Source organism: Lissotriton vulgaris, chromosome 8, assembly GCF_964263255.1.
Source record: "Lissotriton vulgaris chromosome 8, aLisVul1.2, whole genome shotgun sequence".
In the NCBI taxonomy this organism is placed as follows: domain Eukaryota; kingdom Metazoa; phylum Chordata; class Amphibia; order Caudata; family Salamandridae; genus Lissotriton; species Lissotriton vulgaris.
In genome coordinates this window covers 715,694,980-715,714,701 of record NC_141696.1, presented here as the reverse complement: position 1 = coordinate 715,714,701, position 19,722 = coordinate 715,694,980, and the positions used below count along the sequence as shown (strand labels likewise).

Here is a 19,722-nt window from a genome sequence, read left to right as displayed (position 1 = left end):
CATTGCATGCTATGTTGTTGCAACATCAGACATGTAACCAGCATATTATGTCTACACTTCTGATTTATGTGCATATGTAATACTTTTCTCATTACTTGAAACCCCAAAAAACAGTTTAACAAAAAAAAAAAAGTAAATCACCTCAGATCAAAACCTGGGTGGAATAAGCGGCGGTTGAGGTAAATATTGCATTGGCATTCCACTGTTTTAATGTCCAACTGCATAACTATCTGTATTAGTACTAGGCGGGCACTCACAAGGGAAAATATCAACATTCAACTCCGTACACAAATGTTGACAAGCAAACTTTCACTTAAGTTACCACCACACTTTATCGGGTTCCACCCTGAAATGCATATTCGTTTTTGCATCTTTGCAGCCTTCTTGTATCATGTACCTCTAGTTCTGGCCTTGTGAGCTTGGTTACCTTCATGTTTTTGTAGACAGGTGTCTCTTGATTGGCTATGTGCTTGTCTGCAGTGTTTAGTACTTCCCAGTGGTACTAGCTGTGCACTGGGCCTCCTTGTAACACCAGAGCTGATGTGGTTGCCCAGTCCATAAAAGAGCACTGTAGCTTCTTGACGCAGTGCTATAAGCGCCAGCATGTAGCGGACCTCCAGTAATCAAGGTGTAACACATTAGATACTCATTGGTCCTGTACCTGATTCATGAGTTTTGCATATCTGGTTTTTTGGGACTAGTAAAGCAGCTTCAGTAAATCCCTGGGAAGGAATAAACATGATGTCGTGTTCCCTTACTTGGCCTGTAGATGATATGTTAAGACTGAAATATAGTTATAAGTGGCCCTAGCTTGAGTTTATTGTGCTGTGTGTGGGGAACACAAGGATACCCCATTATCAAAGACTATCTGTAACTTTGGTTCAACCGAAAAACAGGCCAGGTCAGGGCGGGGTTAGGGTATTTTCTGCACTTGGTAAATACTGATACTGTGGGCTGCGGGTTTTACCACGTGTGGTAAATACCTTCAACCCTGAGTTTTCCTCGTAAAAAATAGAATTAGATGCATCACTTAGTGCTTTTCACACCAAAAGCCGAACGTATGCGAATTCAATACATGTTGTCATCAGGTACATTTTGGCAGGTTTGACCTTGGAAAATCGATAAGGGGAAAATTGCAAGGCTACATAAATATTTAAACATCTCGGAATTCAGATTCCACACACTGGGTGTCAAAACGGATCATTATTCAATAGCCCACTTGGTATCAGACCCAAAGAATGTACCAACAATTAATGAGCATGGTAGAGGGTTCATAAAAATAATCGTTACACTCCTATACAAAACACAGCAAGAGCAAACACAATACATAATCCCCATTAAGTAAAAAATAACACAAGATATGCAATTTGTCAAAACATTCCAGAGAGTGTGCCTTGAGTATAAAAATCACACAAGACATCACTGGCTCACCTGTTCATGGTGGTGCAACGCAATAGTGTTTAGTGTCACACAAAATAGCATTTGTACGCTTCATCTGCCGTCAATTTTTTACCGCAGGGGTAGTTCCTGTCTTTTGGAAAACTTCCTTTGATCTTCCTCTTTTCAACTCTTCTGCATATTCTTTTATTCTCTCCACTATTTGCCTTCCCCTTCTAAAATACTTGAAATTGTAGTGTAGCATAACATGTGTATTTGTAAAGCGCACGTTCACCCACAGGACTCATGGCGCTGAATAACAGACGTTATTGTTACCCACCTCTATACTCATTTTATCTACCTTCCATGGATGAAAGGCTGAGTGGACCTGCCGGGATTTGAACCGCTGACCATGAGGTCGAACGCAGGCCCCTGTAGTGTACACATTAGTCCACTAAGCTAACAGACCAGGCTCAACCCGGACCAACTCTCACTTTTTAGGTCGATCCTGGGCAGCGCATGCACTGCGCTTTGAGGCATTCTGTATTCAGGTAGGGACCTGAAGCTCTGCCCACTCTCCGCCCATATTTTTCATTGGCTTGTGTCACTGCCCACTGTATACTGTGGCTGTTAATTGGTCAATAGGCTTAGTAGTCCCTCCTTAGTACCACCTTGTCTCATTTTGTAACCTCCCATGGAGACACCCTCTGTTATGTGTGTTGTTAGACGGTAGGCTTTAATTAAAGCCTCCAAGAACTATTTTCTCAACTAGCTTTGTCCTGCCTTATGTTGCAGACAGGGCACTCCCTCTCCTAATGCTTTTGAAACAAGCATTTGCAATGCAATCGGTCTTGCCTTTGGGGACTTTTATGTATTTAGATATGCAGCGCATTAGCCTGGGTGCTGAAACATCTACTGTTCTTTAACATGGAGGGAAAGTAAGCACCAAACTGTGTGACACGCCAGGTATGGGAACACATGGAAAGAAATACTGCCTTTCAGCCGGTAATGGTATAGTCAAAAGCTCTGTTTTTTAATATAAAATCAGGGCCTTCGGTGGTCATATCACTGAAAATACAAGATTTGAAAAAATATTATTGTCTACGGGTGCTCATGGAAGACAATTTCTATGGACTGGAATCTAGAGAATGCTAAAGTGATTCTGGTATTTTACTGACCTCTTCTGGTTGTTTTCTGTCAAGAAAGTTGAATAGAGGCAGTTGCCAGAAAAATTTAAAAAAGAAAGTCCCTCATCAGAAAGCAATTCTGGTATTTTACTGACCTCTACTGATTGTTTTCTATCAAGACAGTTAAATAGAGGCAGTTGAAGAAGCAGAAAGCAATTCTGGTATTTTACTGACCTCTGCTGGTCATTTTCTATCAAGACAGTTAAATAGAGGCAGTTGAGCGGGAATAAAGTCCTTAAGCGGGACTAAAGTATATACAAGAGATCTTGAATGCTCGACTTAAAAATAGGGGACGCTGGTGTGGTGAGAGATTGCAATTGCACACGTTTTCTTGGGGATATTGGGCGACCTATAAACCATGCATTACTAGCTATTTTACACATCAGGGCTTTACACGTGCTGCATTGTTCCCAGTGCATCACTGTGCAGTTCTCTCTGACGCGCTGTTGTTTTATGATGGCCCTTCCAACTTCCACCTATTTAGCTCCCAGTACCACTGAGCAAGCGTTAAGATAGCTCAGTTCTGGGTCAAACTGGGACAGATGATAGGCCTAGGCACAAAAATAAAAGTGCTCCTCGTTAGTGAAATAGAAGGCTCAAAAAGCGGCCCATGTTTTCAAATTCGGCAGTTTGGAACTTGGAAAGGCACACTGCATTGAAGTCTGCATGGATATTACCTTGCTGCTGGCAATGTTTGTTTTAATCAGGGCACAAGTCGTAAAAAAAGAAGTGGGGGGACGCTGTCACCCGAAGTGACGTCACAACAGGAATTGACGCCACGAAAGGTGCCGAGTTCCTCGTCCCAGAGAGGCCAAAGAGTGAAGTCCAGCTGTAATAAGTGGGGGACGCCGTCCCCCCGCGTGGTACCCCGACTCGAGCCCTGGTTTTAAAATTAGGAAAATCAACAGAAAAATCTGGCCTAGCAGACCATAAAAGAGGCCAACAAACAGCCAGAAAGAACAGTGCACACACTGCCTTGCCAGACCAGCCCTGGGGCCCTCCCTGCCTGGTTGCCCTATGTCAGTCCGACCCTGGCTCGGTTGGTTAAGTTGCCTAAATCAGGTAACCGTATGTAACCCGAGGCACAGTTTGCACTCCGTCCGTGCATTCCTCGTTGCCATTTCCCGAGATCCATTGTCATCAATTACTACACATTATTGGTTATTGAAAAGGTGATTGGTTAGAATTATAATAATTATAATGCGTACATGCCCAGGCGTGGCAAAGTATGTTCAATCTGTGTGCAGCCTGCGAAGGCGCCACAGTGGGAACCAGCCTCGGATTGGTAACGTGGGCATTCGGGCAATGCCCGAGGGGCCGGTGTCTGAGTTCCTGCTGTGGGCTGCTTTTTTGAGCAGTCTGGGGCCGATTTGGGAGGGGTGTCCATTTTCGCAATACAGCCCAACGGCCCAGTGGGTGGCTGAGTGGCCTCTCTGCAGGCGGATGGGCTCTCATTACCACCCTCCCTCGCCACCAACACCGCTGATCCCCCACCCTCGGTTTAGTAAAAGGCAGAGGTGTCACTCCCTTTGTCTCGCTGGCCGGCCCAATAATCTGTGCACATACTGAGCGAGACAGGGGGCCTCAGTAGAAGTGGCCTTGTTGGTGTGTTTCACTAGTGTAAAGTAATGCGTGCATTTTTTTAAGTCCCACCCCCCTCCTTCTTTTTAATGCAATTACGCTGAAGCAGTGATTTGAGGAAATGCATTATGCAAATGAGGGCCGATTTTTTGTGTGTGCCCGGGCCGATTTTCAGTCCCAATCCGACCCTGGTGGGAACCCCCCAGTGATCTGCAATATTAAAGTTCAATAATGTGCTACATACTAGCGACGTATGTATGGGTGAAATACGTGTAAATAAAAACACACGTGGCTCGAGATACGCCTGTCTGTCTCTCACTTTATAGGAGCAAGTCTGTTCGGAGATTCAATTATCATAAAGAGTCTGAGGCGGGAGGGGCTGTGCGCGCTTGCGCACGTGTGTGGGAGAGAGAGAGAAATGTGTGAATACATACATAAATCAGGTACAACAGCCCTGAGGAGCACGATGTCACATCTCAGTGAGAGACAGGTGTCAACCAAAAACGGCCCCTAACATAGGCATACCCTGTACCTGCAGGACAACAGACGTGCAAATCCCCTAGTGGTTTTGAAAAGTAAATACAAATGTGCTCACGGGTGCCAACGAATGAAAACACGGTATGGTTATTAGCAGTACCATAACATACTGTAAATTCTGCATTGATGGCTTAAACATACGTCATGGAAAAAGATACCAGGCCTACTGTACTGAAGCAAAAATGTATACATCTATAGGTGCATTTACAGCCTGTCAGCATAGAGGCACGCGCGCACGTTCTCTGTGAAATTGGAGAAGGCGCGTGCACAGACACATGGCCCCATATGTGCATTAGCGGTGACCTCGCACACACACACATATTCCAATTGCAGGCGAGAATGGCTAATTAAACATACAAACTCAGATAGGCGTTCGCCATCTGAATTACAGGCAGGCAACAACAGGAGAAGAGTACCCTGGGCCGTCTAGAGGCGTGGGGGGGTCCACTCAACATTCCGTTCTATGACACAATAACAATTTCTGTCACATGAGCAGAGCGGTTCTGTTTTGTTTTGTAAGAACGCACATCACTGACAAAAATCGACAGTCTCAATGCAGAAACGTATTTTTATGAGCAGTGCTGGCTGTGCGTGGGTCCATGTTTCTGGACTCCAGGTTGTGTGTCTGGGTTATCCCATGTGCTGGTGCGTTGGTAAGTCTGCACATGTGAATAATGTGCTAGAGAACAAATCTGTCAATTAAGCGCTATTCTCTGAAGACTGGCACCGGTCAGGTACTGGAAGGTTTATCAAATGAATACTTCTTTCTCCCTGCCAGTACTTCCCAGTGGGGCTTTTTCAAAGGGCCCCTTTGTTGCTGTTCTAATTATTACCATTGTTATTAGTAATAATATTAGCAATAAAGGAGGGGTGTTGTCCAACTGCTTGCATGTGCTTTATTAGGTATAATTAGGGTGGTTGGAAAGGGGTGGCTTCGAGTGTGTTGCAGGCGGTACTGTCTGCACTGATACTGCGGAAAGGGCTATAGTGGAGAAGGGGAGGTGAGGGTGCAGGAGCAGAAGGTGAAGGGGGTACAGTCACTTTTGAGGGCTTCAATGAACACACTCTGCAACCAGTGTATCATTTTGCAAAGGTGATATCGGGTATAGACATCAGCGCCGCGCACTACACCAGCCTTTCGAAGAGAGTGGCCCGAAAATCGCCGTCGCCAAGGGAAGCGTCTGTTTTTCTCTGCCCCCTTCTTTCGTGCCATGGTTCCTTCATCACGTGCAAGGCCATTTTATGGCGTCGCTGCTTCACAGGGCCCTTCTCCGTCTAGCTTTTGTGACTAAGCTCATTCCGTGCCAGGGATAACTGCTGTCTGCAATCCTGCCTGCTGAATGATTGCGATGCGAGGGACAGACAATAGCATTCCAAGCTTTCCTCCTCCACGCAACCCAGAACAAAATAAATAAGAAAGAACCTTGTAATTAAAAAAAACAAGCTACCGAAACAAAGATGGCGTTGGACAGTCGCCATGGGCCGTCCCAAAAGGCGAAAGGGCAGTAACAACAAAGCCCAATATCCAATCACGCGCAACCGTTTACCATAACGGATGACGCAAGCCAATCGGAAAGAGGGGCGGGATTCAAGTCCCTTTCTAAATCTTGTTTACTATAGCTCTCACAAGCGAGGAGCGCATGCACGCTCCAACGCCAGGCGAGACCTAAAAATGTTTATAGCATGGGCGCTGGCATTTACAATGCAATAGGTCTCACATTTGCGAGAGTTTAATCTATTGGCATTGTAAATGACGTTGGCTTTGTGATTTGTAACTAACATTTGCTTGCCTTTTATTTTCTGGCTTTCTTTGTTTTAGGCTGTGAAGCTTGAGTAAGTCTATTCCATGGAACATACCCTGTTTACTATATTCTTCCACAGTGTTCGCTTTCTGTAAGCAGGCATTTACATTTTGTTTTTATTTTGTCACATTTGCTGTGCATTCAAAGACAGAGGTCAAATGTCAGCCTCTGTCCTCCGAGGGAGCTTGGTGTTTACTATACTTTATTTTACTTCAAAGTGAGAGGCTTTATCTGGCAATCTGGGTCTTGAAATTGGGTGGCTTTTTATGCCCCTCCACACCACTCCACTGTACTCTACTCTACACCTTTCCACTCCAATTTACACCACTCTTCTCCACCACAATCCATGACACTCCACTCCCCGTCACAACACTTCACTCTACTTCACGACACTCCACTCTGTTCCATGACCCTCCACTCAATGACACTGCATGACATTTCTGTCCACTTTACGCTACTCCACAAACCTGCACTCCACTCCTCCACACTCCACTACACTCTGACACTCCACTCTAACACTCCACTCTAACACTCCACTCTAACACTCCACTCTACAACACTGTTCCCAACTCTACGTCACTCCACGCTGCGACACTGCTCGCCATGACACTTTCTTCTTTGCCACTAACTCTTAGCCGTGCTGATCAGCAGACACTCTGATGGATAGTATGACTAAAACACATTGTTAAATCCAATGGCTCGTGCATAGGCGAAACCTATTTACTTTGTCAATGCTTGTTCTGTCACTGCTGCCTCTGCCTGGAATGCTCTTCTGCTGTCTTTACATCCAGTTTAAAGTCCACTCCTTTGAAAGAGCAGCCACACTGATACTCTTACATATAGTACGATTTGTAGATCTCATGCTTTGCCTTTGAAATTATCAGACCTGCATAATAAACTTTTTGATCTCCTGATATCTATAACCATCAAATCCATAGCGTCTCATTGGAAATCCCCTGAAGCATTGGGTGGTCTAATGTTAGGTATAGTAGAGCGAGAGCCCAATTATTCTTTAAAGGAACATGTGACACTACTGCTCTATTTCAAAAGCTATGGAGCCCAACTTATGAATATATAGCCACATACATTTAAGGTATCTATGTTTATATTTGTTATTTTTATATATTTGTTATTTCTTATAGCGTTAGTTTGAAGCCTGTCACATTAGAAGCAGCTTTTGTTTGATCCTTCTTCTATGTTTCTTTTCTATTAAATCCATGACAATTACATATTTTAAGTATATTCACAATACAATAAGTATATTTTATTGTTCTGTATATATTTTTTTTACCATATATGCCATCAATGTATAGTTGTTGTGTTGCCTTTTTTTTAAAACCAATACGATATTTTGAACTTAAGAAAGAGCCTGACGTCATTGCTCTCCTGTACTGATTAATTGTTCACACACCTGCATCCTCTTTTCGGTTCTTTCTGATCCTGATCCAGGGAAGCAGTTTGCCTTGTACAGGCGAAAGTCATTCATTTGATTGGCTGTTTGTTTGCCAGCTGGGTCTGTGTTGGGCTTCTGACCTTGTGGTAAAGACGTGCCAACCAGGGCACCCGCGCCTGCGTGCACTCTACTTACTGTTGACGAATGCGCCCCAGAGGGCACACTTGTGTGCGTCAGCACGAAGAGCTTGGCGAGCCAGTCACGGGGCTCGAAGCTGGACTTGTCTATTTTACCGTTCAGTGCCTTTCTATTTTCGGAAATCCTATCAAAAAGAACTAAACACGGGAAAAGATACAAGATTGTAGGCACAGCCGATGATTTTGTCCCCCTCACAATTTTATTTTTCTTTGGAAGTGTGATTGCCTCTTTATGACTCTTAATCACCGAGCACATTAATTTCAGGCTTGCTTATCGCTTCTCTGCTGGATTTGCTTTCCGACTGGAAGTGCCTCGTTAGCGAGCGCGCGCCGAGTGGACTGATCGCTTTTGGCCGTGGAAGAGGCCTTGTGACGCTCAGCCACTTTTGATTTGAGGCCGGTGCGTTTTTAATAAGCTAGTATCCTGTCAAGTGCAACTTTCTTTCCCTGTAGCCCGACTTTTGTGTTTCTACTCTTGCGCGCCGAAAAATGAATGAAAAGGCAACAAGGAAATTGTTCCAGTGCTAGTTTATTTCAGTTTTTATTGGTACTTCTTCAAAGCTTTCATTCGAGTACTACCGGAAACAATTCAGACGATGTATGTTCATCTTCTGCTGAGGAGCCTTAGTCGAAACATATAGAAATTGATTATTTTGACTGGGATCGATCTATCTATCTATCTATCTATCTATCTATCTATCTATCTATCTATCTATCTATCTATCTATCTATCTATCTATCTATCTATGTCTATCTATCTATCTATGTCTATCTATCTATCTATCAAAGTTTATCGGCTGCAACCAGGAACAGAGGTCTACGAAGCACAATATGGGTGGTTCGCTAGAGACTGCACAAATTCAATGAGCGGAGCATGGCCTTTTATGTCAAAAATCACATTCCAGGCTAGCATCGATTACAAACAAACTGACCAATCAGAACGTGACATTTCAAAAGTAGCGCATGACGACAATCCCCCTTTCCGTTGTCCAGCCCACCAGAAATGACCAAGCACATTCCAATATCCTGTTCGATCAGGCCGGACAAACCCATCATAAAACCTCAACCCAAATCAGTGATTAAGCCATATAGGAAGGAACAGAAACAGATGAAAAGCAAGATAGAAGGGTGGGTGCAGTGTACCATAAACTCAGCAATGTCCTGCTCTTTGATCTTTATCTGACCAGCTGCTTAACAAGGAACTGGCTCAGCGAGGTCAGCCTCTGGCAAGGGAGTCAGTTCGGCCAGGTCATGCAAGAGTCAGCTAAGGTGTACGTGTCCCAAGGACTCGTTCGGGCGCAGTCATCGGCCTATGTGAGGGCAACCACACAAAATGGCTGCCGCACACAAAATGGAACCCGAGGGTTCAAACGAAATCCCTGAATACGTAGTGTTCTCATTGATCGATGAAGACGAAAACACTCGTACACACCGCACTCGTGATTTGCGATCCGCTGATACCAAAATCGTCTATATCCGATGACCTTTATTGAACGGGTTCAGAATCTACGAACCACGCACCCACGAACTACGGAACTACACTTTTGCACCTTGCCAGGCGTATGAGGCGCTGTGTAAATGTAATTACAATACAATATAATACTTTGAAGATCATTTCCTGACTCCACTACCCCCATATTCCTCTGACTCTCATATGATGCACAATCCAATACTCACCGGATGCCCTGAACTGTGTATGATAATTTTGGTTGTAGATTTTATAATAATGCACAAATAATGGGCATAATAGAGTCCAGCTTATATAGGGTAAATGGAAAAGATACTGGCTGAGGCCAAGATTTAGCCCAGGTTGCTAAGGGTGTGAGGCATGCATCCTAGTGCCATCCATTGGCAACCAAAAGCCCAGAGGTATTGATATTTTAAATCAAGAGGGTAAAACAGGTCTTGGTTGGCTGGATCCATACTAGATTTGAAAGACAGGACATTGTTGCGGGGAAACTGAGATAAAGAAAAAGACAAGACTCCTCTTGGCACAGCACATACAGCTTTTACTGTTGCGGCAGGGAGAGTAGCTATCTCCACACAGATAAACAGCTGGTCTCCATCTGCTGCTTTACGGGCAGCCACGTATATGGCAACATAAACAATGCTTATTACAAAAGGTCAAATAATAAGTTACTTAACTGTTACATATTGGTTGCAGAAAATAACTCGCCCTCTATATTCTTCAATCATGTTTTCAATTTACTGGGACAACAGAATAGTGCTGGTGCTGAGACCATAAATTCCAAAAAGCTTACAAACACAGGTTTTCCCTTTGTAACCCACCAACACTGGTAAGCCCACAAGGTACTATTATTGCACATGCACTTTATTAAATTGCGTCTGGTATTCACATACCTAGAAATGAACATGGTTTTATCATGCTGTTGGCTGAATCCAAGGTGTTTTATAGTTTTAATTGATTTTATTACAGATTTTATGGTCCCTAACCTTTGATATGTGTAGGTTTGGGATTGTATGTATACTTGATTGCTATCTGACATGTATAAATTGTATGAGTTTGTGTCTTTTATGGTTCCCTTTTTAACCAAATAAATATTAGTACTACTACTACAGGTCATGCGCTCTATTTTCTAGTGAACTCTTCACTCCTTCTTGCATCAGCATGAGATTTGAGCCTACACTGCTCTTTCACCAAGTATAATTTTATATCGCTTTCTACTGTTGTAGCTTAAAAATGTGGCAGGGCACGGGCCCTCTTGGTCTTACACTGGACCTTAAAATTAAGGCTAGTAAACTATTTCCTGTGTTTTCTTCAATATCATTTTAGTTTTTCTAAGTCTTCTGATAAAATGCTGTGGACTAATCTACTGGTTGCAGAACTATTTCCCCATAATCCTCTCACCCAGGGCAACTGGGTGAGAGGATTATGGGGAAATAGTTCTGCAACCAGTAGATTATTCAAGTACACTCCAGGAGGAGAGTGATACCCAGGAGGCACGGTCAACCACAGAACTAATACTAGGTTGTGCACATCCCACACTTTGAAAAAAAAATGCTGTGGACCACATCCCTGATTTGAGACCTCAGCACACACTGGCCCTGGTGATGATACTTGAACTTTGCTGCTGTTCTTGTCCCAGCCTAGTATGAAACTTTCTCTAAACAAGATGTGCTTGTTTTCTTGTCTCTTCCAGTGGATGCGATAGTGGAGTTTGACTATAAGGCTCAGCACGATGATGAGCTGACAATCACCGGAGGTGACATCATCACCAACATCAAGAAGGAGGATGGGGGCTGGTGGGAAGGCGAGCTGAAGGGCAGGCGAGGTCTATTCCCGGATAACTTTGTGAGAGTAAGTACATAACCTTTTTTTCTGCTCGTTTCTTGCTCTAGCTGAGTGTATTTGTCCCCAGACTAATTGATCTGAAGGTATTGAAAGATATATGTTATGCACAACTTGCATTGGAAGCCATTCTGTGAATTACCGGATTGAAAGCTGGTTGTTCACTTCGATGATCACATGAATGCGGTGATGTCAAAAAAGGAAGCGTTCACTTGCCCTACTCTAACTACCTCATCCCCCTTCCAACGTGGGTCTCTGCAGACCCATGAGGACAGAGGAACTTCAAAGCTACACCGGCATGGTTCTCAGAGAAACCATGTCAGTGCAGTACTTGTGTTGGTGTCTGCGCCATGGAGAACATACAGTATGGCTTTGGTGGAGAGGGGGAGGAAGACAGAAAGGATGGGGGGGGGGGGCGGTAGGTGGCAGGAGGGTAGGCATTTATTAAATATTCCGGAGGGTAGGCGGAGTATTGAAGAGAGGGTGGTGTGAGTGGCTTGTAGGACACAAGGCATTTTTTTCAGTTTGAAAGGCGGTGGAGATTAAATGCAGATGGTAGTGAGATGGGTGGTAGGCGGCCAGGTATTATTTGTTTAATATTTGGGAGAGTGAGGGTAACTCTGAGGGTAGTGTGGGAGGCTGCAGTACCCCATGTATCTTTTTTAAAATTTGAGTTGTAGAGTGGAGGGGTGGGCCGAGGGTGGTTGGGAAGGGTGGCAGGACACCAGATTTGTTAAGGGTAGGCAGGCGAAGGTGAGGCAAGTTTTATATGGCTGCTTCATATGTCTTCTATTCCTGCATATCTTATGTCAGCAAGAGGAGATTAAACAGAGAGGCTATACATGACATGCAATTAAAGATGTGTAACCATGAATAATAAGGATAGTTTTTATTGCGTGGTTCTGAGTGACATGGACCACTCAAGCTTTGCTCTTGTTATCTATTTGATGTTATACAAAACCCCCTCGATTAAAAACATCACTGTTATTCATTGTTACCCATCCATAATCCATAATTACCTTTCTCAGATAAACATAATGGTCATGTGTTTTATTTTGAGGTTCAGGAAGGGCCAGGAGCTGACACTAGCAAAAGAATTGGTGATAAAACCTTGCTTTTTTAGCATCGAAATTCCATTTTTATTTGCTTTTATTATCCTTTAGGATTAATTTAGGTATGTGTAAATACCATTAAACCAATTTATTTTATGTACTTGCTGCTTTAAGTAAAAAATAATGACTTTTGCAATTTTGTTTGCTGTATTTTTTTTTTAAATGTGTGCCTTGTCTGTATAATCGTGGTCACAGTGGTTATGAGAATGTCTGATTTCTGTCCTTTTTAGGTCTCGGCCTAGCGTACACTGCGCAGTCCTATTCTCGGGGTTTTAAAATTGGACCTGGAAATTCCACACAGCTCGTGCGTGTTATTTCCTAGGTCTATTTTTATTGGGCTTTGTGTGCGTGCATTTTTAAAACAGAACACGCAATAACCATGGGCGGTCGCGTAGCTCGACCCATCCAGTAAATCGCACCCCATCGGCAGTTCTTGACGTCGCACCCATGGTTCTGCAATTTGGCTGAAGCAATAACAGAATCCAATCCCTAAATCTGCACGAGAAGCAAGGCATCATCCGATCTAGGGGTCTGCCTTTGATTGATTGGTTTTTCCTGCACTATATATTGTAAGGTGATGACAAGTCCTCTCCTGCTAAATTGCCATGCTGTGATGGCAGGCAGGGTATCAAGATCATGTTCTCTAAAGTCAAATTAGATGTACTCTTTCATAGTTAGCAAGAATTCTCCTTTATTGGATTTCTGTCACCCATTCTTGAATTTTTAGCCAGCATCACTTTGTTTAGTAATTTTAAATTCCGCCAAGTAGTGTTAAAAGTGAAAGTACTCGCCTCAAAATGCTGGTACGGCCTACTTAGTTTTGTGAAAGAAGCTTGCCAAATAGTTGACCCTGCTGTAACACCCAGCAAGAATTCTAATAATCTGCTGCTATGGCGAGGCAGATTTTATCAAGGTGTACTGTTTTTAGGGCCTGCCGGTGGAAGAGGTCCGGTTGACAAAGAACAGGTGTTCTGTTCATTCAGAAAATTAATGAGAAATAAAGGTGTACTTTAGTTTTTAACTTGTCTCATTTGCTGTACATTCAAAGACAAAGGTGAGATGTCAACTTCAGTGGTGCTGTAGGCGTTGCAGGTTGAGTGGTGCTGTACGCGGTGGGGATTGAGTGGTGCTGTACGCGGTGGGGATTGAGTGGTGCTGTAGGCATTGCTGGTTGAGTGGTGCTGTAGGCATTGTGGGTTGAGTGGTGCTGTAGGCATTGCGGGTTGAGTGGCGGTGTAGGCGTTGCGAATTGAGTGGTGATGTAGGTGTTGTGGGTTGAGTGGTGCTGTACGCGGTGGGCATTGACTGACGCTGTAGGCATTGCGGGTTGAGTGGTGATGTAGGCGTTGCGGGTTGAGTGGTGCTGTACGCGGTAGGGGTTGAGCGGTGCTGTAGGGTTTGGGAGTTGAGCGGTGCTGTAGGCGGTGGGGATTGAGTGGTGATGTAGGCGTTGGGGGTTGATTGGTGCTGTAGGCGGTGCACGTTTTCAGCAGGCACACTCCTCCAGCCGTCCTTGCACACTTTCACCAGGCACACACCACTATCCGTCACTGCACGCTTTCACCAGACATGCACACCACCAGTTGTCACTGCATTCTTTCACTGGGCACAAACTCCACCAGCCGTCAGTGCACGCTTTCACATGGCACAAACACCACCACACGTCAGTGCACGCTTCCACCAGGCACACACCACCGGACGTCAGTGCACACTTTCACCAGGCACATACACACACTACCAGCCGTCCATGCACGCTTTCACCAGGCACACACACCACCAGCTCTCAGTGCACGCTTTCACCAGGCACACACACAACCAGCCGTAAGTGCACGCTTCCACCAGGCACACACACCACCAGCCAGAAGTGCACACTTCCACCAGGCACACACATCACCAGCCATCAGTGCACAATTTCTACAGGCACACACGCCACCAGCCATCAGTGCACACATCATTTGTTAACGCATCCACAATTAACTATTGTAGCAATCGCAGTATGGCGCACTTTACTTTTAAACATATACATCTACAGCGCAGCATGCCACCATTGCTACAAAAGTAAATACACATTTTTTTGGCCTACAATTTCTAGACTTCTGTTGCCGTTGGTGTTGCAATATTTAGCAATTTCAATAGCTCAAACCTAATTATCCAGAGACCTATTGCATTGTAAAAGCTTGTTAGGTCTTGCCTGAGACAGCTCTTGCCAGCGAACTGGCCATAGCAGGCACCGGGCGTTTCCCTGGGGGTCCGTTTTTGTTACCGGGGACCTGCTATATCGGCCCCCTGTAACAAAATCGGCCAAAACCAGCCCTTGCAAACAGTTCAGCCGCACCCCTCCCCCGGTGGGCCGGCTGAGCAGTTTGCCAGGGCTGGTTTCGGTTCCCAGTCAGGCGCTCCTTGCCAGCTATGTTGTATTCAACATGGGGCTTGTAGTCCACCCATAGTTTACCATTCGTTAGCTACATTGTCACTATTATTTCCTTCTTCCTAATTGACCAGTGCATGCCGGCTTAACTTCCTGTTCTTTCATGTGGAGCATAGACCAAGCACTGATTGATTTCTTTATAGCTACCCTCCTGCTGGTAGCGCATATATTGAAGTATTTTTTCTCCTTCCCGCTTCATTGCTTGTTGCCTCTGTCCCTTTTGCTCCGTTGCTTAATTATTTTTCCTAAAGCACGCCGTAAGAGTGCACGTTTTATCCAGCTGTCCCCCTTGTATGCGTCTCTACTGACATCATGGCATCTTAAGCAGTCTACTTCTGTGCAAGCTTCATGTTACTGTCTAGCTCATATTTATGTTTTTCTCCCTCCTGCTCCATCCCTCTTGCTCCACTGCTTGTTCCTTTTCCTGGAGCATTCTTTGAAAGTGCATTTCATCCAGCTGTACCCCGTGTATGCTCCTCAACCCCCACTTGCCATTCTCAAGCATGTTGTTCTCTCTTTCACGTTACTCTCTAACCTGTACTTTTGTGCCGCAAAACCTGCACTCTATCCTGTGCTCTTCTGTTTCTTGTTTGTTTTTTATAATTGGTGCGAAATCTGCCTTAGTGCATTGGAGCAATTTGTGTGAGCACTGGTTACATTACTCATGGTCAGATTCATTTATTAGTCAGAGGAAGAGTAAGTGATGTGCCCAGGGTCACAGGATGTTGAGCTGACCCAGGACTGGAGCATGGTTCCCCAGCTCCAGAGTCGGCAGCCGTAGCTGCACCACCATGTCCTTCAGTCACTCCTCTGCTTTTACAGCTTCACCAGATCAGTGAAAAGTCTCTTTAATGGATGTGCAAAATTCACGCCGTACACACATTCAATACACAAGTGTCTTTATTTGGCAAAGAAGGGCATAACGGCACACCTTGTAATATCCCTCTATTAACCGGCTTTATGTGTGTTAGAGAGGCTTCTGCTGCAATAAAAAAAATATTCTCTGCGAAAGCATTCCCCTGCTTCTTGGTGTTAGGTTTGTTTGGTATCTATCTAATCCTGGGCTTTACATGGGCTGTGTCCTGCCCGTGCTCAGCACAGCTAGTTCTAACAAGCATTTGCAATGCAATAGGTCTCACATTTACGCAATTTTAAGCTATTGCCATTGTAAATAAAAATGCCTTTTATTTAGGTTTTAAAAACGGAAACAGAAATAAAAGGCATTGTCATTTGCAATGTCAATAGCTCATACTCACGTAAATGCGAGACCTATTGCATTGCAAATGCTTGTTATTTGTGTGGTTCTTTCAGCATACCCTAAACATCGACCTTGATAACTCCTGAAGATCTCAACCTATCATGTTCTCTTCCTATGTGTGTTCTGCTGTATAGCTAGCCCTCTTCACATAGACCTGACCACCATATTTGGTAAGAAATGTATGAAACACGCTGTAAAAAAACATTTTCTTTTCTGATGAACGGCTGTGGTTATGAGTGATATGTAGGTGAAGAGGCAAGAGACCTCCAACATCTTTTCAGTAGCACTTCATGTATCCTGAAAAAGAGTCCTTCTACATTTTGTTATATTTTGTTAACACATGATTTATGCGATTGCTTAAAGCAGCTGGTTTTAGTTAACAGCCCTTTCTTACGTAGCAAAAATAAAAAAAAGTATGATTCATGCAGATGCCATGTAACCACTTTATCTGGCTAAAAATATTTCCTTTGTGTGCTGCTCTCTGAAAACAAGTCACAAAAGCTCCGAGCTTAAAAGCGCATCTCATCCTGGTAAACAAAATGAATGCTAAGCTTTCCATATCCAGCCATACAGAAAACAAAACAATACGATCCAGGTATGTGCTATTTTGTAAACATCAGTTTTATGAAACAACTTTATTGACATAAATTGTAAACTTTAAAGCAAGAATTCAGCCGAGTGGCTAAGTTTTGTATAAAAGATAAATGAAAATTAGTCACACAGTAGTAAGGGTAAGCAAGTATGCCAAACTGTTAATTTCGACAACAAATATAATGTGTTTGAAACTCAAAAAATATTGACAGAAAAATATTGATAGATTACGTTTCTAAACTAGGACTAAAAGGCAACAAATGAAATGTGAGTCTACACAAATAAAATTATTTTCAACAGCAGTACAGAAATGTTTTTCGTATGCATCTCAGAATTTACTAAAGAGATATTATAGGGCTTTGCAAACAAAACATGAAGCCCATTTTCAGAAAATTCAGTGCTATGCCTCCGAATTGAAAATATTTCAGCAATGCCTTTGGATGTTACACGCAAATGCAGCACTCTGTGTCACGGGTGCAACGGGGGCATTGAACGTGTGAAAGTGAAATCTGAGTTCGACACAAGCTGAGATCCCAGAGAAGAGACGCCGTGCGCATGAACATCTGCTGTCCGGACGGGCGCGTGCACAGGAGTACACATCTCCTTTCCCCCTTCGGGCACAAAACCCACAACAATAGATTTCGCCAAGGCGAGCAGGGCATGAGCTGCGTCGTTAGGCGAGACCTAAAAAGCAGGTGCTGAGACGGGTCCCTATCGGGCTCTCCATTTCTTTCCCTTCACCCTTGGTGAATAAAATACATTTTCACTCTGCAGCTGAACCACCCTTCACTTCCTTTGATGTAACTTCAAAGAGGCTCGTTATAGTTCTTTCAGTCTCATTATTTGAGAACTGAAGCATTCAATATGCCATACAACAAATCTATAGTTGTTGCTTATTTATCTTATGCAACTAACAACCATTGACAAAGCCAATAGCCCTGGCTAGTTGTAGGTATAATGTTATATGTTGTATTATATTACGTTTTAAAAAGAATCAAAAAACTGCTCCCTTACCTTCCATCATCAGCCGGCAAAACCTTGGTTAGCACCTTGGTTTTTTCAAAAACCGATTATTGTAATGCCCTTCTGCTGAACGCTCAGAAAAAAGTTATCAATCAACTTCAATTAGTCCAGAACGCTTCGGCCAGAGTCCTTCTAAACATCCCCAAATCCAAATCCATCTCCTCTCACATCCGTCAACTACACTGGCTTCCGGTCAGGAACCGAATAATGTTCAAAGCCTTGAGTATCACTTACAAGGCAGTTAATGAAGTGGGCCCACAGTTCCTCAGAGCAGCTTTCTGCCCGCTTGATCATCCTAGAACTCTCCGTTCTTCAACGGCGCATATGCTGAAAGTCCCTCGAACAAAAAAGGTCAACTGGGGTGACAGGTGTTTCACTATCTCTTCATCCAAACTCTGGAACACACTGCCCCTCCACATTAAAACCGCCCCAACTCTCCTTAGTTTCAGGAAGAAACTAAAAACCTGGCTCTTCCCAGCATAATGTATCACCTCAGCGATGGTTCTGTACTCTAGCGCCGAGACACCCCCGGGTGTTTGCGCGCTCTAAAAATGGCTCAAACATAAACATAAACCTATATCTGGATGTTGTGAGAGAAGCAGCAAAATACCAGTCGGGCAGCATGCTATGCTAAACAGAGATTTTCAATTCATGTGTTTTTAAGCCACTCCCTTAAATACATCATCCTTTGAGGGACTTCCCAATGTTTTCATCCCACTTAAATCCCTGATCTATAAAATAAACCCTTAAAACATATTACACACGCTTTCGTCCAGAGATGAGAGGTGTGTGTGTGTATGTGTTGTGTGTAAGGGTGTGTGTGCGCAATTGGGTGTGTGTAAGTGTGTGTGTGTGTGTGTAAGTGTGTAAATAGATATATAAAATCGGAAGGGAAGGCAGAAGGCCCCGCAGCTATATCCTGCGGAACCCAGCCTGAATGGATTGGTGCAGCCAGTAAGAGTGATTTTGATACCGGTGCTCTTGCAAAAGTAAATGCAGCTCCTCGTCTGCACATGTATTTAGTGATATGATTGGATTTGCAGACATGTATAACTCAAAATAGCGCCGGTTTTTATATACATTTAGATTTTCGAATATGATGACTCGTTTGCATGTTTTATAAGCTAATATTAAGTGTGATGTGTGGGGAATTAAGCATTGCACAATACCTACTGGCTACGGAAGGGAAACACAGGAAAGGGGCACAGTCATTGCTTACCTCTTGCTCACCGTTGATGCCCCAGGAATAACCACACAGAGGATGCAATTGGTCGAAAACTTGCGATTTTCTTGCAATTCTAGCAAGAACTCGCCTCCTCTCGTATAATTGGTCGGTATGGTTGGTCCATTCAATAACAAGAGGAGCTTAGAGGGAAAATTATGGGTACTCATAGGGAAAAGCCCTCCACTCAGTGAAATCAATCCAAAAGAATTCCCAGTACCCAGGACTCCAGTTAGTAATTATCTAACGGGCATGAGACCCTTGTCCGCCTAAATTCTCAATCGTAGAATTACGGAAAACACCTGATATTATTTCTATATTTAGGTGTTCACTGTCTCTAATGCCCTACTGTCCCTAAACAGACAGTCTGGTCTGTCAATACTACTGATTGTGGGGGGTTCCATATATTTTCAACTCGGCGCAACCTAAAAAATATCAGCCCTACTTAGGACCATACATGTACCCACACATACACCAAAATAATCAAGAAAAAATGTGTGGCGGAGAGGAAGGCACCTCACGGGCGAACACCCTCGGGGCGATCTGGTCAGATGTTTACCAGAGACTTGGCCCCTTTCTCATCATAGGTGACCGTTCCTATTCCAAAATTTAGTGAATAAATGAAAAAAAGAAAATAGTAAAGAGACGGTGCATAGCAAGGAGCTTAGAGCGTGACTCCTTAGACAAACAAACAGAGTGAAAGA

The 19,722-nt window shown here is 43.8% G+C and overlaps 1 protein-coding gene across 2 annotated transcripts in view; it reads left to right on the top strand.

The window, feature by feature from the left end:
* The window catches only part of SH3KBP1 (SH3 domain containing kinase binding protein 1), a 1,359,457-nt gene that overhangs the window by 257,122 nt on the left and 1,082,613 nt on the right, over positions 1 to 19,722 (top strand). For both annotated transcript variants that reach the window (XM_086934590.1, XM_086934589.1), the window contains one exon: positions 11,236 to 11,393. In XM_086934590.1, the coding sequence (XP_086790716.1) occupies positions 11,236 to 11,393 (158 nt within the window). The remainder of the gene's footprint in view (positions 1 to 11,235; positions 11,394 to 19,722) is intronic.